The 27,921-nt window shown below is 41.1% G+C and overlaps 1 protein-coding gene across 1 annotated transcript in view; it reads left to right on the forward strand.

Moving 5' to 3' along the window:
• Positions 1-27,921, forward strand: part of bltp1 (bridge-like lipid transfer protein family member 1) — a 72,537-nt gene that overhangs the window by 22,220 nt on the left and 22,396 nt on the right. Inside the window, exons 24-62 of the mRNA XM_088303714.1 lie at positions 955-1,074; positions 1,291-1,622; positions 1,748-1,998; positions 3,416-3,656; positions 3,801-4,292; positions 5,521-5,794; positions 5,946-6,083; positions 6,182-6,252; positions 6,874-7,047; positions 7,325-7,445; positions 7,565-7,714; positions 8,142-8,269; positions 8,821-9,023; positions 9,109-9,309; positions 9,395-9,606; positions 10,700-10,851; positions 11,233-11,383; positions 11,463-11,615; positions 11,735-11,975; positions 12,193-12,341; positions 13,211-13,442; positions 13,729-13,878; positions 14,896-15,080; positions 15,254-15,429; positions 15,943-16,531; positions 17,200-17,398; positions 18,746-19,006; positions 19,416-19,509; positions 20,042-20,092; positions 20,945-21,151; positions 22,828-23,063; positions 23,787-24,031; positions 24,157-24,262; positions 24,595-24,692; positions 24,798-24,986; positions 25,045-25,213; positions 25,453-25,664; positions 26,500-26,583; positions 27,673-27,871. Coding sequence (XP_088159840.1) covers positions 955-1,074; positions 1,291-1,622; positions 1,748-1,998; positions 3,416-3,656; positions 3,801-4,292; positions 5,521-5,794; positions 5,946-6,083; positions 6,182-6,252; positions 6,874-7,047; positions 7,325-7,445; positions 7,565-7,714; positions 8,142-8,269; positions 8,821-9,023; positions 9,109-9,309; positions 9,395-9,606; positions 10,700-10,851; positions 11,233-11,383; positions 11,463-11,615; positions 11,735-11,975; positions 12,193-12,341; positions 13,211-13,442; positions 13,729-13,878; positions 14,896-15,080; positions 15,254-15,429; positions 15,943-16,531; positions 17,200-17,398; positions 18,746-19,006; positions 19,416-19,509; positions 20,042-20,092; positions 20,945-21,151; positions 22,828-23,063; positions 23,787-24,031; positions 24,157-24,262; positions 24,595-24,692; positions 24,798-24,986; positions 25,045-25,213; positions 25,453-25,664; positions 26,500-26,583; positions 27,673-27,871 — 7,636 coding nt within the window. The remainder of the gene's footprint in view (positions 1-954; positions 1,075-1,290; positions 1,623-1,747; positions 1,999-3,415; positions 3,657-3,800; positions 4,293-5,520; positions 5,795-5,945; positions 6,084-6,181; positions 6,253-6,873; positions 7,048-7,324; positions 7,446-7,564; positions 7,715-8,141; positions 8,270-8,820; positions 9,024-9,108; positions 9,310-9,394; positions 9,607-10,699; positions 10,852-11,232; positions 11,384-11,462; positions 11,616-11,734; positions 11,976-12,192; positions 12,342-13,210; positions 13,443-13,728; positions 13,879-14,895; positions 15,081-15,253; positions 15,430-15,942; positions 16,532-17,199; positions 17,399-18,745; positions 19,007-19,415; positions 19,510-20,041; positions 20,093-20,944; positions 21,152-22,827; positions 23,064-23,786; positions 24,032-24,156; positions 24,263-24,594; positions 24,693-24,797; positions 24,987-25,044; positions 25,214-25,452; positions 25,665-26,499; positions 26,584-27,672; positions 27,872-27,921) is intronic.

A 27,921-nucleotide genomic window follows, 5' to 3' on the forward strand; every position in this document is an offset into this window, starting at 1 on the left:
AGCAGTGTCACAATTTGTGCAGTGAAAATTCTCTTCTGAGATAATTTATTTATTTATTTATTTTTTTTCATCCATCAATTATCCAAACCACCATAGCTGGGCAGTCCGTCCCGGCGGCGGAATGGTCCGGCTCTCCGGCCCGGCCTTGACGCCCATTTTTTTCGGCGGGGGATGACAAATTTTAAAAAAGGGTGCGATTAACAAAGGGTGAAGTTTGATTTTAGTCTGCAAATCGGTCCTCGAGCGTGTAATGAACCTACTCGTAAAACGGGCAAACGACAAGATTGCCTCAGAACGCGTAAAAAATGCCACTACCAACTGTTATGTTGTATGAAAAGACGTGAGACAGCATTGTGCTTTCAAGCGTGCCTGTATTTCCTTATTTGGACATCACGTAAGCGGGGGGGGCAATACCACAATCCCTTTAACACCGACAGTGCGTACTTACTTGCATTGGGCACGTTCATGGAGAAGAAGAAAGAAGAAGGAAACAAATACAGCCATAATAAAATCATTTGATTAGTAAGTTAGCCAGCTAATGATATTTAAATAAACCTCTGCTGTTATCATCTCTCCCGCGGCGGCGTCATTCACGGACGCTTTTATTGGGGGGGGGGGGGGGGGACGTGTTCGCGGCCGACAATTTTTATGAATAAGACTGGAGGGTCGAGGCCGAAACCGTACCGAGATAGCGGCCAGAGGGCACAACTCAACAATGCACGCACATGTTGCCAACCATGCTTGGATCTCGCCCGCCTTTTCCAAGCTGAGGAGCAGACGTAAGTGTACTAAAGTTGAGCGCATCAGTGACCTTTTGCTAACCAAATACTGGACACTTAAATGTCAGATGGGCTGAAGCACGGCTTGAATTACCTAGTGTGCGTGTTCACCCTCCAAATCACTATGCCTTTGCCACTACCACTATAAACCATCGAATATGTTGCTGTGTTTTAGTTAACCTGTTTGCCGGGTCACTGTCGAACTTCAGAGGAGCTCAAGTACACTATGATGCGACTGGCCATGGATGGAGTGGACCTTTTCATTGTTGAACATGGCTGTGCTGCTAATATCAAAGTACATAACCCCTCACTTATTATTCTATTACATTTAATCCACACACACAAAGTGCTCCCCAATGTTCAGCATGTTTTTTTTTAAATGAAATTATTGTTACCAATGTTTTTTTTTTACTTACAAAGCAACTTCTGGTGTCGTTATTTTTTTCTTTTTTATTCATAAGGCCACCCACAGCAAGCATTTGTCAGTGTAACAAATCCTACTTCTTCTCAGACGGGTATTTTACGTGTGGCCAACTGCAACCTACATAACCAGGCAGTGGGAGAGGGCATCAGTGCTGTGGTGCAGGACCTAAACATCCAACAGTACATCGAGCAACAGCAGCACAGTGACGCAAGCAGGCTCCTGCCGGGTGCGCAGGGGCAAGCTCCGGGTCAGCCACTAAGTCTCTGCCAGCCAGCAGTGATGCGACGCTCTGTCTGGCTGGAGGCGGGTTCAGTCAACCTGAACCTCATTACGGCAGACATTGCCCTCGCCGCTGACCACTCAGCCAAATGTGAAGTGCAGAGGCAATTTCTAGAACTACATGACACACAGACAAAAAGGTGCATAAATACAATCTGTCATTTTCTGTTTCCCTGCCAAGTGCAGCCTTTCACCTTTGCAGTATTGCTTTTGTTACTTTATTGTAAATTATCAGTTAACCTGTTGACCTCATCCTTATTCCAAGACTCTGGTTCCTGTGGCCTGAAGAGGCTGGCATTCGAAACAAGCGCAGCAGGAATCGCTGTGGCTGCCTTGGAGGCTGCAGGTTCTTTGGAGGAACTAACATGGGCTTGGACTTCTTCAAACTGGAAGAGATGACGCCTTCCTCCTCATCTGCATTCTCCTCCTCTAGCACTGAATCAGATATGTGCTATGGTCAGTCTTTGCTTCAGCCTGGAGTGTGGATCATGACCAAGGAAACGCCCAAAGTGGATGGTAAGAATTGATTCAATTAAATGTCATTTTTTTAATGCTCATGTCAGCCCCCATGTATACAAAAATACTGTAGATGGTTTGTTCATTAGTTGTGATTAGCAATTAATCCACCAGAGGGCCCTGCTCCGAATCAAAATGTTCCCCAAAGTACAGAGGAACATTTTAGACGAAGGACATTTTAGACAACGTTTATAGGTAAGAACGAGAAGACTAAAAAACTACAAATCAGAGGCAATATAGCAACTGCTGGTGGTATGTCAGGCTTTTTTACACAAAACAAATCATTTCTTCAAATGGTTTGCTTTGAGTGTCACTGACAGTTCCATCTGGGCAGTGTGGGTTCACTTCCCACAAAGTGACAACTTGTATTTGAGTGTGAATTGTTGTCTCTTTATTTCTATTTTTCACTAAAACGGCACACAGAAAATGGATGGATGAATAATTCACTTTGAATTTCAACACGCCTCCTTGGAGTATGCGCTGTATGCGAGATACATAATGATACCTGTGTTTTCTGGAACATAAATTATAATTGAATGGCTTTTGGTGGATTGGTTTGTAACACACAAACTTTGAACCAATCTGTTTGAGAAAATTCAGTCACTCCCCCATGGAACGATGGAATGTATCTGGACTCTTAAATGCGTATGCAAATGATATTTTGCCACATTTTCCTGTATAGTCAATGTAAATGACTGCATATTTTTCAAGTCATCAAAGTTTAGAAAAATTATTAGAATTTTTATTAATCAAACGTCCCCCCCCCCCAATTTTTTTTCTTCAGAAATGGATCACGATAACTCAATATACATTGTCATTAGTTGACTTTGTGGCATTCGGAGGTCTTCACTCAGTCCAAAAAAATGTAACAGGTCAAGTTACATTTTAACATTGCACCCCTTATTTGATAGCAGCTTCACAATTCTCTAATCCTTCGAGCATGCTTTTTTGGAACACCCTCAAGCAAAGATCTACCACCCATCCAAACGGCAGCTCTGGGGTACTCTTCTGCTGTCCAGTAAATAATAATAAGGGGTCCGACATCAATATGTAACTTAACCTGTAAAGAGGCTTTTGATTGAAATTGTTTTTATTACAAAGAATGACTTCCTAATGCAGCCAAATGTTTTTTTTTTTTTTTTCCCAGTTCTTTACAACCTGTAAAATGTCTTGAAACTGCATAGTGCATAATGATTTGGAGCAATGCATTTCAAGTTTTTTTATTTTTAGAAAGAAAATACTTGTATCATTGGGAGGTTAGTTCAAAAACCTTTGGGGAATTTTACCCTAGTGATAGATGACTTGAAAATTGTACTGAGCATCGGCTACAATGAAAAAAATATAACAAAAAATATCAGTTGCACAATAAATTAATTGTTTTACAGTTAGTTTCTGCTTTGTGCTGTTTTTTTTTCAGGAAGGGTTGTTGGTCTGAAAACAGATACACACTCCCCCTGCCTGCCTCCTGAGGTGCCTGAGAGGCGAGCTCAGCAGCACCTTAGTCTTCAGGTACCTCAACGCTCTCACAGTTCTGTCTCCTCCTCTGAGGAGAATAGTTCCTCCAGTGCAGCGTTGCCTCTGCTGGCTGGAGAAAGAGACACTCCCTCGCCAAGCGTCGAACAACGGACATTTCCTGTGAATGGCAAAAGTCCCGTTGAGTGAGTAGCATTACGAATGCTTTTGATTTTATTTGATCAATGTTAACTCCGCAGTGGGATTTCTTCCAACTTTGTGTACTTATTTATTCATTTATTTATTTTTATTTTTCTTAAATGTGTCACTTGTGCCTGTGACTCTTCCAGCACTTTCCGGGATATTCCGGAGGGCTCGCCCATTTCACCCAACAACTCCCAGGATCGCACCTCCGTGCGCTCACCTCTTTGCTCTCCTCTCAAGCGCCAGTCCTCAGTGCACTCTAGTCGATTAGGCAGCACCAAGAGCTTGTCTGCTGCTGTTTTCAATGACAGGCCTCCCCCCGTGCTGTCTGGCGGTGTCCAGTTCAGCGGTGATGTTTCCCGCAGTGATGAGAACGTCTTGGATTCACCACGTCAACGTCGAAGCTATGGTTCTTTCCCCTTCACTCCCTCAGCAGATTCCAACACCTTCCATCAGTACCGATCCGCCGACTCCAGCATGTCAATGGCGGACAGCGAAGCTTACTTCTCAGCCGCTGAAGACTTTGAGCCAATTAGCAGTGCCGATGAAGGTCCAGGGACATACCCGGGACGCAAAAAGAGGAGACGGCAGCAAATGCAGCAACCGCCGCAACCGCCTTACTACATGGAGAACTACAGGTCAGTTCGAGCCTGTCATCAAAAGTAATGTATTCTAGTCATGTGCATTTGTTTCAGTGTTGCTTTTCTTGGAGTTTCGACAAATGCAGCATTAGAACAGAAGGAAAGAGTCAGTTTGTTGATCAGCATATTGTAACATTTAAAGAGATCCGTCGGAGCGGTTGACCTCAATGATCTCAAATGGACTTTGGTGTTTAAGGAAAGCATTCCCAAATTTTACAGTTTATAAACACACAGTTCGAGTGCCTACAATACAATTAAAAAACATTTCAGCAGATTCCAGTAGAACATTAGTTTTAATTCTGGAACAATTAATTGTTTTAATGAATAACAAAAAACATGAACATGAACTTTCCCTCCCAATCAAAATATCCCCCCAAAAAAGTACATTACATTTTTTTCCCCCATTAATTCCCATGAAAAGTTCACAACTTGGAAAATTCCCTGAATTTTGCAACCCTACTTGCGTAACAAGAATAACACTGGAATTGTTAAATATGTTGATTGCACAATACATCAGCATACATTCCTTTTGGCTGCTCTATTGTGCATTCATAATAATGACACTTTTATGTTTTAATATTTGAACCCACTCATTGCGTAATAGCTGTTATTCATTACTTTGAGTTGATCAAACTGGATAAAAGGAATGTCGAAGCACTGTAATGAATACGCTGAATGATCCATTAGCTGCCACAACGTTAATTGCAGGTAGGCCGTGGAAATTGGATATCATTTTTTATTTCCAAGCAGCTGTCGTTTTCTATTACCTCATGGCTAAATGTCACATTTTGTTTTAATTGATGTCATTGATCACAAGTATAGCCAATTCAACACAGTACAGTTTCTGCTGTTGCACAACTCTGCCTTAGCATATAATATTACAAACAAGGGTTCAAATTGGTTGTTTGATCATTGCTGCTGTAATGCTAATGAACAGACAACAATGAAATTCATGTGATCATAATGAGGACAAAGTCTTTAACATTGTCCACACACTTCTACTTGGTCACTTGCATTGCACTTTTAAATAGATCAAATCAGAAAGTTATTTGCTGCCTATGCGATGAGACCATTGGAACAACCTACATTAATGATTAAGAATTAAGTAGGTAGTAGTTCATTTAAATCTTGATTACAACTATGCAGTAATACATTTTCATTAATTAAAGATTGTGGCTTTATAAATTAATAATAAATATGCTTAAATATTTTTCATCTCACTTAGCCGGAGCTCTATCTACCACAGCGTTGAAGGTCCCCTCACTTATGTCCTCAATGGGGAGCTGATCACTGAGCCTCGCCCTCTGCCTCTGCCCCCAACGCTGCCCCCGTTGCCTTCCCAGCCTCTGCCTAGCCACATATCCCAGGCCTCCTTTGTATCTGCTCTCGCCATGGAGGAAGAGAGCTCAGTGGAGGCCGAAAAGATGTCAGAGCCTGGCCTAGTAACCAGACAGCCCCACGTGATGGCGTGTTACCAGAACTACCTGGCCCACTATCAGGTGATATGTCATGTCTGCCTCAAAATGCTGAATATACTCCTCATTCAGATTCCAATTTTGACAACTTTATTCAACCCAGTGCATTTGCTTCATGCAATTATAACCTGTCTGGTTTATTTGTCCTGTTTTGTTTTGTTTTATTTTCGATCAGGTGTCCAATTGGTCTGTCAAGCAGCCCACCAATAAGAGGACGTCCAAGTCTTCTCTACACCGTCCATTAGATCTTGACACACCGACAAGTGAAGAAAGCTCAGCCTCCTTTGACCAGCTTTCTGTTCCAAGCTTTAAGGTTTTTGGATTTTATCTTATCAGGATGGTCAATACTGCATTCAGTTATATCTCATTAAAATGCACCAGTATATATTAATACTGACACAACTATTTCAGGTGATAAAACATGGCCTCTCAGCCAGTTCTCTGTTAGATAGAGGACTTCATCTGATGGGAGATAACAGCAGGTATTTAAGGCACTAACCATTTTTGTATGTCTGTGTGATAATACTCTGCAAAGAGCTACCAAACGTTATGTATCGTCCATAATTTTGTTACGGAAATCACTGAACACTAAATCGGAACGTCTGTCGCGTTGATTGTTCTGAATATTTTGAAAAGTCCAGCGTCCAAAATTAACGGTGGCCAGTCCTATTACTTGGATTTGGAATCATATGCAGAACTAGCATTGTACCTCAGTGATATACAAATTTTGAGTGAGTTTATTTTTGTGAAAAAATGTACAAATGCACTTGCACTTAATGTTGGTTTCTTGTTCAGCACTTTTGTGGCATCCTTGAACGGTATTTTTTGCACTTGAAACAAAATACAATACGTTTATTTCGTTGATGCCTTCAAATCCTTTGTTGTTAAGTTTTATAGGCTGGAACTTTGTTTGCCATTACAATGTTGATACAAAAATTTCGTTAAAATGACAAACATTGCAATTTTAGAGTGAGGATTATGTTGTGCAACTGAACAGCATGCAGAATTCTTTATATGTTATTTCCTGATATACTGCAACAGTTGCGCGGTCATGTACTTGTTTGAAAATACAGAAATTCAATGTATTCCTTGATTTTCTCCAGCACGCCGTATACTCCCCTGGATAAGAGAGCAATGGAGAATACTGATGAGGATACCACGACTGACGACTGGTCTCTGGAGCAGCCTTTAGCTCAGACCCGGACCACGGCCATAGTAGAGGTCAAGGGGGCCATCAATGTGGTGCTCACGCCTCTCGTGGCTGAATCCCTGGACAGGTAGAAACAGTCATTTGTCGTGTTGTTAGTAAACATATAATTACAAAGGCAACTGATGGTGAAAATATTTTATTGCTCATTAGTTCTAAAAGCCACTTAAGCCGTCTTGACTTGGACTTGAAATATAGAGACTTGAACGACTTGGCAAAGGCTGCTTTACCAGTATTATTTACCAGTATTGCTATTGCTTCTATTATTATCTGCTTTTGTAAAAGGAAATGCTTTAATAAAATATATGCCCATGTTACAGCCCATGTTTCTATTTTATTGCTTTCAGGTACATTGAGTCGATGGTCCACTTTGCCAGTATTCGTCATCCTGCAGCCATTCTAGATGACCTGCATGGGAAAGTTCTCAATGAGGCTTATCAGATCAGCAAATCCACAGTTACGGAATCTGTAAGTAAAAGCGAGTACAAAAGGAAATTATGATGTTTCTAATTCCTGTACTTTAAATATCCACCATGAAGTTAGTTTTCTGTCAATTGACTACAGTCTCATTGTTGTGTTCTACACAGAGCCAAGCATTCAAACAGGAGCACAAGCTTTCCAAGAATGAGGGCTTGACCCACGGCTCCCTCAATATCTCCCAGGGCCAGACAGACCTGTCTGTCAAACCTGATAATGTGAAAATCAAGGGCCTCCAAGCCAATGTGTCAATCCCTAAGGTAAACTTCATGACCCCAAATTAGGAGAGGTTCATCCACCCATCCATTATCCCAGCTGCTTATCCTAGCCATCTTCGGGCAGTAGGCGGGGTACACCCTGAAATGGTTGCCAGCCAATCGCAAGGCACACATAGACAAACTACCATTCACTGTTGAATAAAATATCATCTGGTCATCAGCACAGTAAATAGCATTTGCATTGTCGCTTTCAAGTGTTTGGCAAAGTTGTGACTTATTGTTCATTTCGATAAGAGAGAACGTGTGGTTGTGGTCGCTTACAGAGAGAGAGTTTGTATTGGGTTGTATATTATCAGAATAAAATGCTGTAAGCTCTTTTCTTGATTGTCAAGCACGAACATACACATTATCACCTTTGTTGTTATATCTTAACATCTGTTGTGTTGTTGTTCTTAATTTTTCCCTTTAGGTGAACCTCTGTCTCCTACAGGCTTCTGTAGAGGAGGGTTTGCCATCCTGCTCCAGTAAGTGCGTCACACATGTGTCTCTTGTGGCATTGTGCTTTGACCGGATTGCCACCCAGTTCAGGATGAATAGGTGAGGCCCTAACTATTCTGTGTGTGTGCGTGTGCGTTGGGTCAAGAACAGTTTTTGATCGCACAAATGATTTTAGACTATATTTTCAGGTAAAGTTAAATATCAGTTATTATTTAATATTTGATGGCTATGAGATTTTGTAATCGCAACCTAATATCAGAATGAGAATCAGAATCAGAAATCCCTTTATTGTCATTGTACAGCGTGCAACGAGATTAGAGAGCTCCCCTCTCCAGTGCAATACAACAATAATTTAATTAAATATATAAATTAGATGAATAAAAGAATAAATAATGAGATGGAAAATAATACAAAATTGGATAGTTAATAAAAAATAGTAATTGTGAATACATGACACACATATCTTAATTTTCTCAATTCCATGTGAGAGTAAGCATCTCTCAACATGATGTAATATAGTTCTTCACAATACCACTGCCACATTAATGAAAAACGTGAATTACTGTTCACTGAATACCCCTCTAACAGTGTCATCAGAACAATATTGACTTTGTAATGGCATAAAGACATTTTTTTCCCTACCCTCCCAGGGGAATTGTCGAAGAAACCCCCAATACTACAGAACCCGGGAGACCCTCAGTTATGTTAGAGAAGTACGCTTCTGCCACGAAGATGCAGCCTCAGTCATCAGGCTCATTACGTTCTAACGCTGGCATTGAGAAGGGCAAAGAAATAGCCGCAAGGCTCAACATCCACCGTATCCACAGCCAGCTCCGCGGCCTTGACACCACAGGTCGGTTATTTTATTTTAAACCTATTGAGTGGTTTCTTGATCGTCTATGTATTGTTATTTTCTTTTCACTTTTCTACAACTATAGATATTGGCACTTGTGCCATCACAGCCATCCCTATTGAGAAGTCTAAAGTGCTGTTTGGCCTGGAGGAAACTGAGGAATTTTCTCTAGTAGATGAGACAGACATTCATGGCAGCTCAGGTGACCTGAGCCGTTCTGCCACTTCTCTTGAGAAATGGGGCTGGATCATGTTTGAATGTGGCATTGAGAATCTCACAGTCAAAGGTCAACCAAATCTTGCAACAGAAATCTCCAAATATATATATGTATATTATCTTGCCTGTGTAACTTAATGTGTACAACGCTGTAGGTGGTCGTCAATCAGGAGCCATTCTTTACAACACGTTTGGCGTGATGGGCCGCTCAGATACTGGTGGACAAGCAGGAATGCCCAAGTCTAATGGCTCAACAGGTTCTCAGACTGGGAGTGGTTACAGCACTGATGCATCGGATGACAACTTACCACGTGATACTGTTAGCCCGCCCTCTGATGTCAATGGACACTCTGACTCAGATGATCAGGTAAGACATTAGGATATGATGGTTATTTATTTATTTATTTTTTTGGTGATGTACTGTGAGGTGTCACAACATAATTGCCTAAGGAGATGAGAGGACCATGTGACACGTATGTACTTCAACCGCAACTGCCTCTTCTGTGCATAAATATGTTGAGCAATTCCTTAACTTCCAACCATAACTTCTTGGCTATGTAACCAACTTCGTATTCCACCACCTGGCCACCAAAGGTTATGATAGACCTTTTATTTTAAAGGCTAACTTGACCAGTTAGGGTTTTATTTTCTTTTTTAGGCCTCCAGGACTACTTTGAAATTTAGCTCGGAATTTACTTCCCGGAATCCATTTCACTTTTCATAGCCTAATTAAAAAATCAATTTCTGTGTTGGTCAGTTTTCTGCACATTTCTTGGAATCACTTTTCTCATTTTTTCTGATTGCCTCTGACACATTAACAGCAACAAGTGCTTTCTCATTTTTTATCAGTCTAATAAAGAGTAAAACTATGGGGCCATTTATTGTAGCTTAACCATTTACAAATGTGTATTTGACCACAATCACGTATGTGTAACATGAATCTGCAAATGTGTGACTGAAGTCACAAATGTATACCGAGAATCTACAAATGCGTGATTGCAGTCACAAATTATTTTATTTTTATTTACTAAACACTGCATGCTAACTACACTCCATCGGGTCATCTGTCTGCTGCAGCTGTACAATACAAGCACCCCCTTGTGGTCTGAATGCGTAGCTCCGGAGCCACAAACAAGTCTCCAGATACACACTTACAAATTGCCACACGCATTTGTGAGTCGTGTGGAGTTTGCATGTTCTCCCCGTGCCTGTGTGGGTTTTCTCCGGGTACTTTAGTTTCCTCTCACATTCCAAAAACATGCTCGGATGGTTGAATGCACACTCCCTAGGTATGCTTGTGAGCGCAGATGGTTGTTCATCTCTCTGTGCCCTGCGATTGGTTGGCAACCAGTTCAGGGTGTACCCTGTCGAAATGCCTTTCTTTGGACCCTGAAATGCATACTAACCCCACAGAAATGAGTCATATGAGATTTACTTGATGATGTTCCATAACTGTGCAGGATGAAGGGGTTGAGTCAGACGACCTAAAGAAAGATCTTCCACTAATGCCTCCACCACCAGACTCCAGCAGCATGAAATTGACCATCCGTGAGATTTGGTTCAGTTTTGCTGCTCCCACCAATGTACGATCACCTGCACAGGCCATCTCGAGGTAATGATGTCACATATAGACGTAGTCAATGTTTTACACAGTTTGGAAACTTCACAACCATGTTGAAACACAGGTGCGTTTAATTTGGAGTCCACCGTTTGAGTCCAGCTTGCGATCTGTATCCTCGTTTTAATCATGATCGCATTGCTTTCTTGACACATCCCACACTTCACGCCAATGTTGAACTGTAATCTTGTTGAGCATTATATCTGTGCGATATTTCAAGAATACTGATGACCAAGAAACAGACTTTTTGTTTTGGTTTAATGCAAATTTCTAATTTACTTGATCAAAGGTCAAATATCTTCTTGTCATCAATCACATGAATTTAAAACACGCCAAATGAATCCCTCAAATTCTGCTCATGTTTAATTTTTCTAGGCAGTTGAATCTGCTTAGCACTGCCACTCCAGCCATCGGAGCCTGGCTGGTGCCCATCGACCAGCTCAAATCTTCTTTTCGCAAACTGGACATGGAAGGCACGCTCCGTGTTTGTGCAGTCATGGGCTGCATTATGACAGAGGCTCTTGAGGTCAGTAGTTCAATCATTGACACATAGCCAATAAGTCCACAGCCATTTCGTTGCCCCGCTAAGTTTTGCCATCTTGCAGAAAAAGAGCATCCACATCCCAATCCGAAGCAAGTACAATCGCGTGACCAAGCGAGCGCACTACTTGCACGAGAATCCCTCATGTATGCTTTGCAACATCCTTCACCGCTATTTGCAACAGGCAGACTATTCTGTCATAGAGGAGGCTACCATGGTGAGTACATATCCTACGCGGAATGTAACGGCAATGACTTTTTAATTCTCTTCCCTCCTCTAAGAAACTTATGATGCATTTCTGGCGTCCATGTTTTGCATCTTCCTTTTTAATTGCAGAATGATGGAGTCCCAGCGTTAGTGACTCTTAAAAAGGGTCTTGTGGCTTTGGCTCGACAGTGGATGAAATTCATCGTGGTTACTCAGGGCTTCAAAGCTATTGGTCTGATGAGGCCCAATCATCTTACTAAACCAAAGGAACCTCAACAAAACCTGGTTGAGACAATCCTAGGCTTGGACAACGGTGCAGCACTGCAAAGTGACACAAGCGGAGATGGAGCTGAATTTGAATATGATGCAGGTAGGAGGGGAAGATTTCTAATTCAATTGCAATAAACATTTCATTACACTACATTCTATTCCCAAAGGCCAATTATATTTAGTTCCACCAGACCATTAATCATCAAAAATCAGCTGAAACTAAACACTCAGTTATTGCTAGAAAATGGATTGCCTCGAATAACGTCTGATCTCAGCTTTTACTACTATCAGTTTGTTTTGATATTTTTCCTACAAAGCCACAGTGAGCGAACACACCATGCTATTGGAGGGAGCGTGCAGTCGTCCACCACCAAAAGAGGGAAACTCTGGTCCTGTCAGCGGAGTGGAGCTCATGCGGAAACTCTCCAAGTCTCATACGCATAGCGAGTCAGCACTGCGAATAAAGGTAACAATGAACCATGTGACATTCAGCTATTGTTTGTTTATACACCTTTTCTGCATGTCTGGCATGCAGTTGATGAATTACCAATCATTGTATTATGTTCAAACATTATATTTGCTTACATTCTCAGACTGTGACAGTGTATTTTTTTTAAAAGGATAAAATGAATGTTTCTGATCTGGTTGGATGTCATTTTACCCAGATCATCACAATAGATTTTTAGGGTTTTGGGAACAAGCTCTTTGTTGTGACGCATCATAACGCATTTTAAATCCCTTCAGAAATGAACGTATTTGGTCTGTATTGTTTATACGTGGGGCGGCACGGTGGACGACTGGTTAGCACGATGGCCTCACAGTGCAGAGGTCGTGGTCCCGTGTGGAGTTTGCATGTTCTCCCCGTGCCTGCGTGAGTCTCCTCCGGGTACTCCCGTTTCCTCCCTCATTCCAAAGACATGCATGGTAGGTTAATTGGCCCCAAGTGTGGGCATGAACGCGAGTGGTTGTTCATCTTTGTGTGCCCTGCGATTGGCTGGCAACCAGTTCAGGGTGTCCCCCCCCTCCTGCCCAAAGATAGCTGGGATAGGCTCCAGCTCCCCCGCGACCCTCACGAGGAGAAGCGGTTCTGATAATGGTTGGATGTTTATCATTGGTTAGTTAATTAATGTGTCTGGGTGTGGGATTGAATCCTCTGTCCCCCTAAATCAAAATCTAAATCTTCCTTTCACTACGACATTTTGGAACATTCTATCTCAACTTGGGAACAGTGAGAGGGACCTAACCCTCTTGATCCATCTGGCCCCTGATGGAAATCAAGATATGGGCTGACTGAGTTTTTAACCTGACATGTACTGATACATTTGTCATGCCCAGGGCTCCCATCCGTATCAGTCTCTGAGTTACACCAGCGGCGACACAGCCGCTGACTCACCAGCCCATGTGAGTCGTGGAGGCCTGCCAGTCAAGGACAGCCCCAGGAAAGAGAGTCTCCTGAGCAATTTAACAGGAAGCTTTCGCAGCCTGCACAACCTGCTGGAGGGGACGCCCCAGAGGAATGAGCCAACGTTTGCTGCAGCGGCCAAAAGTGGTTCCCTTACCCGCACAGGTGCCTGATTGCAAGTTCTAAGGGTCATCCTTTAGCATTATGTTAACTGTTGCTTGAAGTCTGCAATAATTGGCGTATTTAGGTTGACAACATACACTTTGTACTTTATAAATAAAAGAAATGATGCACAATTTTTATATAGGCCAAATTGTTCTTGATTATATTGCACCACAGAGCCCCTTTTGTTCCTCACATCAAAATGAGAAACTTTCATCTTTGGTGTGGGCCAAATTCATTGTAAATTGTTGAATATAGTTTCACTCACTATCCTTTCTGTGGGCTTCAGGGACAGATGTGCTGACAGAGCACCCACTGCTCTCTGAGCCATCTCCTGTTAGCTTTTACAACTGGATGTCCAATGCTGTGGGTAACAGGAGTGGAGCTGTAGTCCAGGACTCCCCAGTCAACCGCTCGCAGCACAATAGCCTCCAGACGGGTAAGAGACTATGCACACAGCACAAATATGGCCCCATTTCCAATCTGAAATAGATACTTTTGTCTCTGAATTGGAAAGAGAATGGAATGCAAACTAATTATAGCTGAACATTTCAAACAATAATTGAGTGAAAACCATGTGTAAATGTTTCAGTTTTTCTAGACCCATTGGATTCTCCAGACATTCACTACCAATACCAGCCACTACAAAGAGATAACACTCCTGAAGGAGGTTAGGGGTTGTCCTTCAGTGTTGTGCTGACATTGGTGAACTTGTTGTGTTTTGAGACCTGGGTACAATAGGTAGATCCCTGTACAAGTCATCTCGAAGTTGATATTAGGATCCCCTGTGTGGCAACCTTTAAACCAGAGTCATTGTTGACTTTATTTATTATGGAGAAGACTTGATTTTCTCATAGTACACTACCAACAATGAAAACAGGCTTAACAAATAAAGTTTGTATGGTTCACATGCAGCTCAGATCACCTTTTCAAAATCGGGTGGGATCACACAAAAGTCCATCAATATTAAAATTCTCATGAGATGTATGTAAAGCAGGCTGTTGCTGTTGTTAATTTTGCACTAGTAGTACTGGTTTATCTTTTAATGAAGAACTAGTTTTCAATTTTCATTTGAATTGCATGGAAGATATGTCTGCTAAGATCTGCCATAACGTTACCTTGCCCGTGACCACCAGTCAATCACAAGTTTACACACTACAATGGTAGACGAGCAATAATTGAAAATTTGAGCATTAAATAAAATATGGAAGCGGCTGCTACGAATGAGACAGTAAGTGATGAGACTTTGGACAGAAAGTTGTTGAGTTGTTGACCTATTCATTAAGTTTAAGGAGTGTTGATCGTTGTTTCAATGATTTTGAGTAATATAACAGTTTGGGCTTTTTATCCCCATGCTTCTGCATTACCATGTAAATCACTTATCGATGATCTTCAGTGGCGAGACAAAATCGTTCCCTAGTCTATTTCTATTCCACAAATGTCTTAACACTTTTAGGTGGGACATGTAACCTACCAACTATTCCCTCTGCATCGGACTTCAACACAGTGCTGTCCAGTGACCAGAACACCTTGGACGGGACCCACTCACAGCATTCCCAGCATAGCACTAGCCAGGATGACATTGCTGATATTGAAGAGGGAAACCTATGTCCTGCTGCTGTTCAACTGGCGGATGCTCAGGTAATGTATTATGTCTGTTTCATTCCTTTGTTCAGTCAGAAAATGTTCAAAAGAAAAGTCAAAATTAACCCATGAACCCATTGTGTTTCGTATCATTTCATATAATAAATGTGTTGCCGTATTTGCAGTGCTAATAGCTTATTTTATTCTCTGGCCTCAATTTTGTGTCTTAGGTTGTTTTCAAGTCTTTACTGAACTATACTGGCATCCAAGCCCAAGACACCGCTCCTCTGAGCTACAAAATGTATTTTGGAGAACATTTGTCTTTTTCTGGCAACCTGGAGTGTCTGAGAGCAGACATTGTTGACTCTGATTCTTCCAAAGAGCGCAAAAACAAAAGATCGAGGAGGTAAAGGACATGCTATTTACTATTGCTTATGAAACGATCAATCATCAAGTAGGACTGTGGAATCTCTGTTCACTCGTTTCCCTGTTCATGAATCAATCGCTTTATGAACAAAGGCTTCGAATAATATTGTTTTAATTCAGTAATGTGCTTCAGTTGGTACGCAGTCACAGCATACACACACACACACACACAAACACAAAACACTCAGTTGTGTTGAACGTTGATCCCTCCGGGCATACATATTTCACATTGTTTTCTCCCAAGAGAGCTTTGAACTTTCACATAAAAGGACATGTGATTGTGCTATTAGTCATTTTCTCCTTGCTTGGCATCTGTGCCGGCAACCCACAAAGACATTCAATTTCTTTTAAAAAAACACTTTGGTTCATGAACAAACACTCAGAATAAATTCAGTATGAATATCTGTCTTTGTAACCACAGCAATATCCAGGCATAAGTGTGCAACAGATCTGACACAAATACATTTTTTTTGTCAATTCTTCCTACCTCTAGACAAGGGATGGTGAACCTGCCACCACTTGATTTCAAACCAGCTCTTCTTATTGAGACTTTCAGCTTGAATGCAGTCGTGATGGAGAAGTCAACGTGTGCGCCACAAGGCTCCACTGCAGTCCCACTGTCCTTCCATGACCTCAACCGCCGCCACTACAACACATTCCACTGTGACTTCACAACAGCCTGCCAGGCCATTAGCCAACGTGTCGACATGGCTCTAGTGCGCCTTATTCACCAGTTCAGCACCATGATCGATGACATTAAAGCCACTCAAACAGACATCAAGTTAAACCGTTACACTGCAGGCTCTTCTTCACCAACACCAACCTTCAAGGCCCGACCATATCGCCACTTCAGGTCATCGGATTTTAGCCGGAGCTCACGAGGCAGCATCAATGGGACAGCACGCAGTGCCACACAAACCCTGAAGAGCAAGAGAGGTTTGGGTGGAGGGTTAGGTGGCGGCGGAGTGGGAGTTTCTGGCGCTTTGCCACTCAATGGACCACCCTCAGCCATGGACACGCTCGGAAGAAGAGAGCACAGAGGACGTGGTTCGCTGGGACGTTCGGAGCGTCGTACCTCAAAGGTAAACATTTGAATAAGCTTTTGAATAGACGGAATAATCAACAGTAATCGATATCAAGCAGCTCATCTTCATTTCCAATCGAGATGTGAAGTGTTTGAAATTTTTTTCTCTTTTGGGCAGTTTCAATATGTTTGGCGATTACTAGGAAGTCGACAACAACGTCCCGTAGAGGAATGAGTGAACGGTGGCTTGTGATTGGTTGACAATAATTGGACTCTATTGACCAATTTAGTTTTCTACTGGTGTGATTAATGAGTATATGATTTTAGAAATATAAAAAAATGGTGTAAATTATTGTCTTTGTCATTTGTTCCCACCATAAATGTCTGAAATTGTGCTAAACTAGTTAATTATTTGTTCCATTTCCTTGAGAGCGTACGAGTTTGTGAACTTGAATTTACCTTCACAAACACAATGGGAAGCTATTTTATCAGAAAAGTATGTCCTAACTTATCCAACGTCATCAGAGTACCTTATACGTTTTGAAGGTTTAGGGAAAAATATATATTTCACGAGCCTTGTTTAAAAATGCATTCTGTGACTGTTTTCAGGCTTTAAAACTAATAATTTAAATAATAACAAGATCGTCCAGAGTTTTTGTTTGCAGCTGCCAATTGTGAAATTGCTTTACCTTTAGACTTGTTGTGAATCTTTCCGTAACAATTTAGGTGTCAAGAAAAGGCTCCCGTGATGTGGCGGACCACACGGCAATTCAGATGGACGACTCTGACTCCATCACAGTGTCTGAGCAGAGCGAGCCGTCCGCAGAATGTTGGCAGAACATGTACAAGTTGCTCAACTTCTACTCGCTCATCTCAGATCCCACAGGCATCTTGGAGAAAAGTTCTGCTGAGAACTGCTTGCCAGGTGGGAATTGGCCGTCATCGTGTATTCTCTTTTGCTTGACCAATGTATTGACCTTGCCAGATTCTGTTTTCAGTCTATCATCAGTATCTTGCAAGATAAATCACTTTTTATTTGTTAATACCTTCTATACCTTTTGAGTATTATCTTGTGTCATTTTCGTCCTGCAATTTTTCTACCAAGTATCCATGACATTGCAACCAAATTAGCGCACATGTCGGTGTGTGTTAGTCAGTGCTTCACTCTCTTGAACAAGTCTCAAATGATATCAGTTTTGTCGTCCTTCGTGGTGTCACAGGTGTCAAACTCAATAAGCTGGGCCAGATTCGTCCTGTTATTGTGTGGCTCATGAAAGCAAATTATGGGTATCGACTTCAAATTTCTTGCTATAATAACAAAATTGCAAATTGTCGTCACTTTGAGATACTGCAACCATTTTTCTTACCAATCCCCCGGTTAAAATAAATCTAAAAATATTTGAACAACCAAGTTTTTACTGGACTGAGATCCCAAAAGTATTCATTCATCACCTTGCTATGCATTTCAAGGCTTTTTACAAATCTATTCTATTGCTTCATATGAACGTACATATGTTATTTTTACAAGTTCTTGATCAACCTTAAGTGTTGAAAATGGTTTTCTTTTTAATGATGCAATCTTACTCATTGAACAAACAGTTTCCTGGGTTCCCCGTCATAATGTCCATCTGAAGGAGACTGTAACCACGATGTGGCGTGCAACAAAAAAAAAAAGAGTTTGACACCCCTGTTCTTGGTTAAGACATGATAATGCCATTTTAGTTCACTCTCCTTGCTTACAGTTGCATTTAGCAGTTGTTGCTTATTGTACTTATTTTTTTTTTTGTATTTTCTTGATTAATGAATCTTTAAACCAGTGTCGCTTGACTAAGACACATTTTTAGTCTTTAGTTTTCGACTTAACATGAGGCTGTTCTGCTGTTCTTCTGGTATTTATTGTGTTTTAATTTGTGTTCTAATTACTTGCTAATTTATATGACGGGATATGGAAAGCGCTTTGTAACAGCTTAGCTGTCGTGAAATGCGCTTATATAAATACTATTTTATTGTATTGTTAACAATTATTACCCATGGGAGGAAGTTTCCGGGGTCCGATGGATTCATATTATATGTCCCGGAAAAATGACAAAAAAAACTGTTCATTGCTCAATAAGTCCGAAGACCAAATATAAGCCAGAACAAATCATAGATATCGGTCGGGCTGACCTTATGACCGGAACCTCGCCGTTTTGTCAAGCAACTTGTATGATACAATACCAAACACCTGATTGTGGATAGATGACTATTTTTCTACCTCTCATCTCTTCCTCAGAGGGTGGGCGTCGGCCATCAGAGCCGCTCTGTGACGTGATCTTTGAGAACGAACAGCAGGAACCCACGCCCACCAGGCCTCCTCCTGCAGGCTGCAGACGGCGTAGCCTGGTCAGCTCCGAACCCCAGCACGTCACCCTCATCGTGTTTGGAATCGGCATGGTGAACCGCACCCATCTGGAGGCTGACATTGGTGGACTCACCATGGAGGCAGAACTGAAAAAGATACATGGAAGTTTTACCCTCAAGGAGAAGATGAAAGGTGATTTTGTAGATGAAAAACACACATTTTTGTTGTTTTGTGTGTTTTTTTATTTTTGTGTCATTTTCTTATTACATTATATTGTTGTGAGATAAACTCACTTACATGAATTGCACGACATAAACAATAGTGAATCACACAATGAAGGCTTAAAATTGAGCCAGGAGCCAGTAGGAAAAACAACATTCCGAAGGAATGCATGCACATCAGCAAAATAAAAAAATTTGATTTATTCCAAATATCAGTGTTGATTTGACCACTCTTAAGTTTGGTCCATACACATTCAGTACAAAACAATCTATTGTACGTACTGTAAATATATTAATGCAAAAATCTAAATGCTGGAATGCATTTTTTTTTTATTTCTTCACCTGTTTGATTACTTCGAAACTTTTTTTTTGTCTTTCAGATATCCTACATCAGAAAATGACTGAGACCTGTGCATCAGCTCATATAGGAGGAGTCAACATTGTACTGCTGGAGGGCATAACACCTGACATTCAGTACGTGCTAAATTTTCTGCCGCACCTTTTTTTTTTTGATTATTCATTTTTTCTTAATTTCATTTAGTACTCTCTAACAAACAAAAGGTTCGAATGTTATCTCTTTTAAATGAATTTATTAGTGGCTTGAGTGCGCTTTTATAGGAATAACTTTCAGTCAAAAGAAAATGAAAAAAGATGCCGTGTTTTCCCACGATCTTTTGTTCTCATCTGGGTTTATTGTTATGCCTTTTATTTAAAATATACCATTAATGTATGAACTCTAGTCTTTAATTAGTAGAGTCTTATCGATTTTGGTGAGTTCTTATCACAACTTCATAACACGGTATGTGATGATGCGGTTGTTTTTTTTGTGCTACTGTCCCATTGTATAGGACAGACGTGCTTGCGTGTAAAAGAACAAAACTATAAAAAAAAAAAAAAGAAAATTTGACGCATTATATGCTAATGCTGTGGAATTATTTTACATTTTCCTCTGCTCTTCCTTTTCTTGTTTTTGTTCTGTTGCTTTCTCCTACAACCACATGCATAGACTGGAGGATTTCCCAACATCTCCCACCAGCACAGCAAAACAAGAGTTTCTGTATGTTGTTGCTGCTTTTTAGGGCTCACCTGCATTCATGTTTTATTCAAAATCGAAACGCATCTCCATTATTTGTTTGCCGTGTCTAGTCCACATGTATGTATGCATGAAGCCATTTCAGTGGTTTTAGACAATCAACGGCTGTTGGCCTGTTGCCATCATGTTCCTTTCTTATCTGACCATGTGCTGATCGACATTTTATTTGAAGACATTGAAGAAGAATATACTGCTGCAAAACGGTATTGAGTCAGAGGCAGACTGTGATTATCTCTTCACCTATAACCAAATATTTTTTGAACGGGGAGGGTGGGCCATTACCCTTTACATTAGTTTATCATGGCGCTCAATCAGGGTGCATTCACACTAGCCTTGTATAGGTTGGCCATTTCTTGGCGTAGAATGTTTATCCCAATTGTGTTTTTACATTGTGGTTGAGGTAAACGCAGTCATTCACTCTTAATCTTGGCCTTGAGTGCGCATTTCTGTTTTGACCAAAAGTGAACAGGACTCTTATATGGACGTCAATGCCGAGGTGTGCTGTTATTTTGAAGTTGTTCCTGGAAGCTTGTCGCGGCGTAACGTCTGACTTGACTCATTTTACAGACTGTATTTTGGGGTTGTTTATTGCCGTCATAAACCTGGCTGAAAAAAAAAAAATTTTTTATCCGAATACCCAATTATTGTCTCAGTAGGATATCCAAATACCAAAATATTTGTTCTAGTATCCAAGGCTCTGAATGTCCTAAATCTGCATGATCCTTGTAGTTGCTCATACACTCATATCTTCATGTCACCTGCAGCAAGTCACTTTTCCACCTTGTTAATCATAACACTTCTCTCTCTGCTTTACAGAACTGTGGTGAAATGCAACATCGCCAAGTCTCAGGCCTTGTACAGCGCCCAGCGTGGCCTGAAAACTAATAATGCTGCGGTCTTCAAAGTGGGAGCCATCATGATCAACATCCCCCAGCACCCAGCCACTTTGCACAGCATGATGGTCCGCAGCTCCCATCAGCTGTCCAAACAGATCTCTGACCTCATCCGACAACCATCTAATGTGTATGTCTGCTGTCGGGTTTTGCACCACTAAGAAACATGTTCACTGGGATCCATATAGAGCATCCTCCATTACTCTTAAAGGCAACACATAATGCATGTTCATGTTAATTTCTCTGAAGTGCTCGTTATTATGCACTCTGTTTCTCCCACTGCCGGTGTATGGTCTGTTTTCATCGTACAAATTTCCTTGGGTTACGTCGTACTCAACTTGTTTCAACTTCATGTCGCCTGTGTCTCGTCCGCCCATTTAGCTTCACACTGTGGGCAAATGCGACCCACATCATATTTTTCTGCCCGTATGTGACGTGCATGTAATATTTTTATGATGGTCTGACAGTGGTGGGCCATCAAGACCTTCTCTGCTGGCCTAACATAATCAGGAAATCATGGTCGTATTCTTCACATTGATGTCATATTATATCCTAGTGTTGTAGTTTTAGTCAGAGTTTTTATCCAATCAGAATTCAGCTAGCTCATGTTGGCAGGCAGCTTTCACAATACCAGTAGCACGCACTATTCGTCCGAGCCCTTCAGATAAAAACGTGCGGGCTTCTGTTCCGTGTCTCAAGGGGGCTTTTACAGTTGATAGACACTTGCGATAGCCAATCAGATTACCAATTGATGACAGTAAGGCCTTCTCGCTGGTCTTACGTTGAAGGTGATGAACGCGCCACGTGATTGGATATTCGTCAGGGGGCAGCATTATGCGGAATCAACACACCCGGAAGTCGTAACTGCCGACCGTTCGAAAATGTAAATTATATCCTGGCTTTTTTAAACCACAATGGCCGAAGGAGGGAAAAGTGTGGATTTAATTGCAGATACACTTGCAAGGCCATTTTCAAGATGGACCTTTCAAGAGAAGCTAGGTCGTCCAACACTCAGCAGTGTTTGTGTCTTTTTGTGTATTATGTCTCCACGTGTAGTGTCATCAATTATGGCAATATGAGGGGGATTTCTTCAAGTCGGACACTGAAGGCCTACCTGTGAAATGCACGGCCCGCCACTGCAGTTTGAAGGGTTCAATTTCGATATATGTGGTTCCTAGATCAGACGTTTTTTTTTTTTTTTTTTTTTATTCTGCAATGTGACTGCGGTCTGAACGGCTAGGTCGCACATATCTGACTGAGAGGTCATATTGTGCTCGTCGCAGTCTGCTTGGTAGGGATATTGACTTTTCCATTGTCCGTGAATCTGCAAAATTGTTTGGATGACGTTATTGGCATTTCCATGAGATCAAAAAGCCTCGCCTCGTTTCCCCAAAACGGAAGGATAAAGCGTTAATTCAGATCTATGCGAAAATTCGGGATACATGTCCTGCAGGGACAGAAGTCGTTTGTAACCCGACCAACGCCTGTATTAGTTTATCAGTTAATTTAACATAATCCAGAAATGCTATCACACTCACACAATTACATGGTTCTGTTCCCATGTAGAGATTATGGGGTTGTTTTGGTTTTGTTTTTTTTCCTTTTTTTTTTATTATAAATTCTGATAATTGGGAGTTGGATGCTTTGAATTGGAATAACAGCAATGAACTGTCACATAGCATTTACCTACACGAAATAATGATACATAAGCAATCTTTTATTTCATACATTCAACAAACGTTAATTATATGAACTACTTCATTCAGTCATTCAACTTGAGTGAAATTTGCTTCTCTCTTTCTGCAGTCAACCTCCCAATAGGGAGGATACGCCCACCCCACAACCCTCTGACAAAGGGTCCAGCATCAATCAGACTCCCGTTGAGGCCAACGAGTTCCCCCAGCTTCCAGAAGGCCTCGAAAAGAAGCCCATCGTCCTCAAGTTCAGCGCCATGATGGATGGCATCACCATCGGTGCTGCCCTGCTGCCCTCACTGAAAGCTGAGTACAAAATGGGCCGCATGAAAAGCCATGGCATGACAGGTGTGTAGAAAAACATGACACACTGCCATTTGGTCCAAGTATATAAAAGATATTTGGCACATATTTACGCCATTTGCTGCAGTAAAAAGTTTTTTTGGGGGCTCTAAATAATAATTATATTTTGGGGCATTCAATAACTTTAAAAATAACTTTGCTGGTTGGCATGTTCATTGAATCACTCGAAAAACATCAGGTGTGTCAATTTTGGATTACACTGCACAATCATTTACACATAGAGTCACACTGCATCTATAGCGATGATCCCGAAAGAATGAAGTCATATAGTTTCTAGCCAATACTATGAAATAAATCCACTGAGTGCGATTCTACTTTGGATATGAAAGATGCAGCGCCGGATGGTCTTTTGATGGTGTAGACCAGGAAATGCTGCAAATGGCACAATGTCTGCCATGTCGCTCGCTACACACGCGCCAACAATGCTGTCATTTTTTATGTCCTCCTACCTTGTGCACGGAAGATCAGAGCGCAGTTTGATCCTTTGTCTCAGTGGCTTTATTTAGGAGTTCTTTCTACACTTGCATTATGCATTTAACACCCACAATGCCGCCACCGGTGCCAGGGATGGTAAACGGCGTAAGAGCAAAACTAATTACTAACAATCAAGCCGCACATGAATGAATGAAACATTCTTTTAAATAAGATCATTTTGCAAAGAAGACTTAGAACTGAAAGTAATATATACTTTCCTTCTGCATATTCTAGGAGCTCAAACCAGCTTCACCTTTGAATTGCCAAACCACAAGCTCTGCTTTCAATCAAAAGTGTCTCCTGTGGACATGTCCACAATGCCGCCATCAGCAAGCCTCACCCTGCCACCCGTTACTATGTCTGGAGAATACATCATGGAGGACCATGAGAGTCATTCCGACCAGGGATGCGGTGCTGATGACTTCCCTGCAAAGCAAGGGAACTATCTCCAAGGCAACTACCTACGCTGTGTTGCTGAGGTGAGAAATGAGTTTTCATGGATTTGTCAATTTCATGTGCCGGATCGGGGATGAAAGATTAAGGAATAATAAGTGACCTTGCCAGGTGCCGCAGCAGAAACTAACTTTTCTCCTCTTGTGTGTAGGTTGGCTCTTTTGAACATAACCTGACCACTGATCTGTTAAACCACCTGGTTTTCCTGCAGAAGGTTTTTATGAAGGAAGTTAATGAGGTCATCCAGAAGGTATCAGGTGAGGACATTTCTTTTTTTTTTCTCTTTTATTTTTACATGGAAGCATATTTTGAGCAGTTTATATCCATATTAAATGTTTATTCGATGAATCTTTACATCCCTAATATATATTTCTTCTAAATATCTACCAGTAGTGGCCTTCTGCAGCTGCAATTTTAATTTTCACAAGAGCAAGGCTTTTCCCTTAGATTTTTTTGTTGCAACACTTAAGAAACAGGATTTATTGTGATCTTAAATTTTTGAAATATGTCTCATAGCTAACCCAGCATTTTAAAGCGGTCTTTCAAGACTTGTAATATTGACTTATTATGCATGTGATGATTGCGGCAGGAGTGGAACAACCCATCCCACTGTGGAATGAGCATGACAACTCTACAGATGCAGACAAGCCCAAAATCCTGCTGTATTCGCTCAGCCTCATGTTCAAGGTTCATTGCACTTCAGTGTCTTTCGATATGATGATGGACACACAGTACCATACAAAACACTTCAAATCATCCAAACAATTTAAACCAGCGCATTTCTTCTCACAGGGAATCCAGATGACCGCCACCACCCCTTCAATGAGAGCTGTCCGCTTTGAAACCGGCTTGATTGAGCTCGAGCTATCCAACAGGATCCAGTGTAAGGCTCAGCCTGGTGGCAGCAGCAGTTACCTGAAACTTTTTGGCAAATGTCAAGTTGACCTCCACCTGGCCCTTGGACAAATAGTCAAGCACCAGGTAAATATGCGCCTAATTCGCTCGATATTTTATTTTTAACCCACTTTTCCGGTAACAGGTGTACGAAGAGGCTGGCTCGGACTTCCACCAGGTAGCATACTTTCGGACCCGCATTGGTCTGCGAAATGCTCTCCAAGAAGAGATCAGTGGCTCGTCTGACAAGGAGGCTGTTCTCATCACACTCAACAGGCCGATTGTTTTCGCCCAGCCAGTGGCATTTGACAGAGGTCAGCTTGCTTGCTTTTTCTATTCGTCACGTCAAATACCAAAGTCCGCTAGATGCTTATGTGTCTCATTAGATTGGGGAAGATGTTTTGCATGCTTGCTCTTCTGAACATCTAGTTATTGTGTGCATTCTATGGCACTCTCTAATAACGTCTGCCGTTTGAACTCTTTGCTTTTGTTTTTACCCATCAATGGAGATTGCTAAAAAGTTCTATGTATCAATTTGGGTGACCTCCGGCAGCTGTGCTCTTCTGGCTGAATTACAAGGCAGCATATGACAATTGGAATGAGCAGCGTTTGGCGCTCAACAAGGACATTCATGTGGCCACTAAAGAAGTGGTGGACAAGCTGCCAGGTATCCAACAGACATCAGCCCAGGCCTTTAGCACCCTCTTCCTTCAACTGACCGTCAATGACCTGGGCATCTGCCTCCCCATCACCAGTGCATCCCAGGTAATCAGATGTACAGTATTTTTTTTTTATGTTGTGGTAATTGTAATTTACGCTACAGACCCCAATTCCAATGAAGTTGGGATCTTGTGTAAATCGATAACACAAAACAGAATACAATGATTTGCAAATCCCTTTCAACCTATGTATAATTGAATATGCTACAAAGACAAGATTTTTCATATCAAAATTGATTAACTTTATTGGGTTTTTTTTTATATATACCTTCACGTTCCAAAAAATCCGGGACAAGACAGGGACATTTACTCCTCGGGCCCAAAGTATTTGGTGGTGTTTCTGGGCATTGTTTTTAGGGCTGTCAAGCTTAGTGGACTAATCACTAGGACGTCGACCAACAAAATCATCGACAAGTAATTTCACGGTCAACGTGTGGTTTAATTACATATTTATTTACTTATTTATTTATTTGCCGCCCTTTTTTTTTTCCCGAAACTGCATCGGCTTGCACTTCTCCCACTGACTCTATGACTCTAACCTGTTCACCTGTGAAGTATTCCAAACAGTTTTGCGCATTTGTCAACTTTTCCTGTCTCTTGTTTCCCCTGTTCCAACTGTTTTGGAACATGTTGCAGGCTACAAATTGAAAATGAGAAAATATTTGCAAAAAAAAGAAATCGGAAATGACGTCCATCAATTGAAGATTAAATATCTAGTCCTTTGTAGCGTATTCAATATAATAGGATTTGCAAATCAAATTTATTCTGTTTTATTTAAGTTTTACAAAGCATCCCAATTTCATTAGAATTGGGGTTTGAGTGCGTGCGTGTTCATAAATGTGTGTACATACATCTGTATATGTCATTAATTATTTCCATAGAAAGGACAAGCAACCACTGCGGAAGGCAACAACTCTAAATCTGGGCCCTGCACATCAAAAAGCCAGCATAAAAATGCACGAAAAGTAACCTGCTTTATGTACAGTATATTGCTTCTCATGGGTTGCCGAGGGACAGCATCTACAAACCTTGTTGAAATTTCTTTCAGTTGCAGTTCTTTGCAGTGCTATTCTCTGGTTAAAATTAACCAAATAAAAATGCTGGCAACTTCAAATGAGTAAAATACAGATAGTTGTCGTCACTAGGCTATCTTCACACTGCAGTGCATGATGCCCAATTCGGATTGTTCACTAAATCTTTTTATATTGGTGTTCACAATACCAAAACAAACGCAACACGTCCACGATGTGACAGGCATGTGTGTGCAAATCTCGGCATTGCACAAAAAAAAAAAAGACATATGGAAGAGGCCCGGGTCAGATTTGGAAAAAAAAAAAAAAAAAGAAGAATTGTGCTCTTCACATTGCATGAAAAAAAATCAGAAGATTGTCACATATGGGCAAAAACATGGCAATTGAGCTGCAGTTTGATTGTAGCATAATTGCGGTGGTGGTGTCGGAATGGTTCTTATGGTGGGTGCTATTTTGCTACTTTAGTAAAAAGATGGTGTTCGAATCAAGAATGCAATTTCATGATGAGATTATTTTCCAGTCCAATCATTTGTTAATTGAAAATTGTATCTGAATTCCTTTTTTAATTCATTACATTTGTCTCATGATGTCCATTTACTTATTTTCTATAATGAACAAAAGGTGAAAGAAACAGACATTAACTCATTCACTTCCAGCCAATTGAAAAAAAATATATTTTTGACGTCTTTAGCCGTCAATGGCAGTCAATGAGTTAACATCACAATTTATGATTTATATTATTATGTATTCAGTTAATGTGGATTGAGGAATTTCCATCTTAAAAGAATTTAACTCCCCCCCACAAAAACAAACTCTTGGTTATATTTTACACTTCAGCTTTTGGAGGTAATTAAGTCAAATAAACTGATACAAAGCTGAATGAAGTGTTACCTGACGGTCCTCAAGCAGTTATACTATTCTTCTCTTTCACCTAATAAATGGATGTCTGTGGCGTGTATATTATTTTTGCTTGCAATTCCAAGGCCCAAGTAAGACATTTCTCTCTCTTTGAAACATTGCCAGGCAAACCACAGTATAGATTTTGACACCAGCTCTGCCCTGGTCTTGACTATTGAGAGTACCCTGATCACCGCCTGCTCCTCTGAGTCCTTGGTCAGCAAAGGCCACTTCAAGAATTTCTGCATCCGCTTTGCAGAGGGCTTTGAGACCTCTTGGGATGACTGGAAGCCTGAGATCCGAGGCGATTTGGTCATGAATGCTTGTAAGTGATAACATTAATTTTCTATGGCTGAGAATCGAGACTGTCTAGAA

Source organism: Idiotropiscis lumnitzeri, chromosome 1 (genome assembly GCF_059441095.1).
Source record: "Idiotropiscis lumnitzeri isolate Australia: NSW breed Sydney's pygmy pipehorse chromosome 1, RoL_Ilum_1.0, whole genome shotgun sequence".
Lineage (NCBI taxonomy): Eukaryota > Metazoa > Chordata > Actinopteri > Syngnathiformes > Syngnathidae > Idiotropiscis > Idiotropiscis lumnitzeri.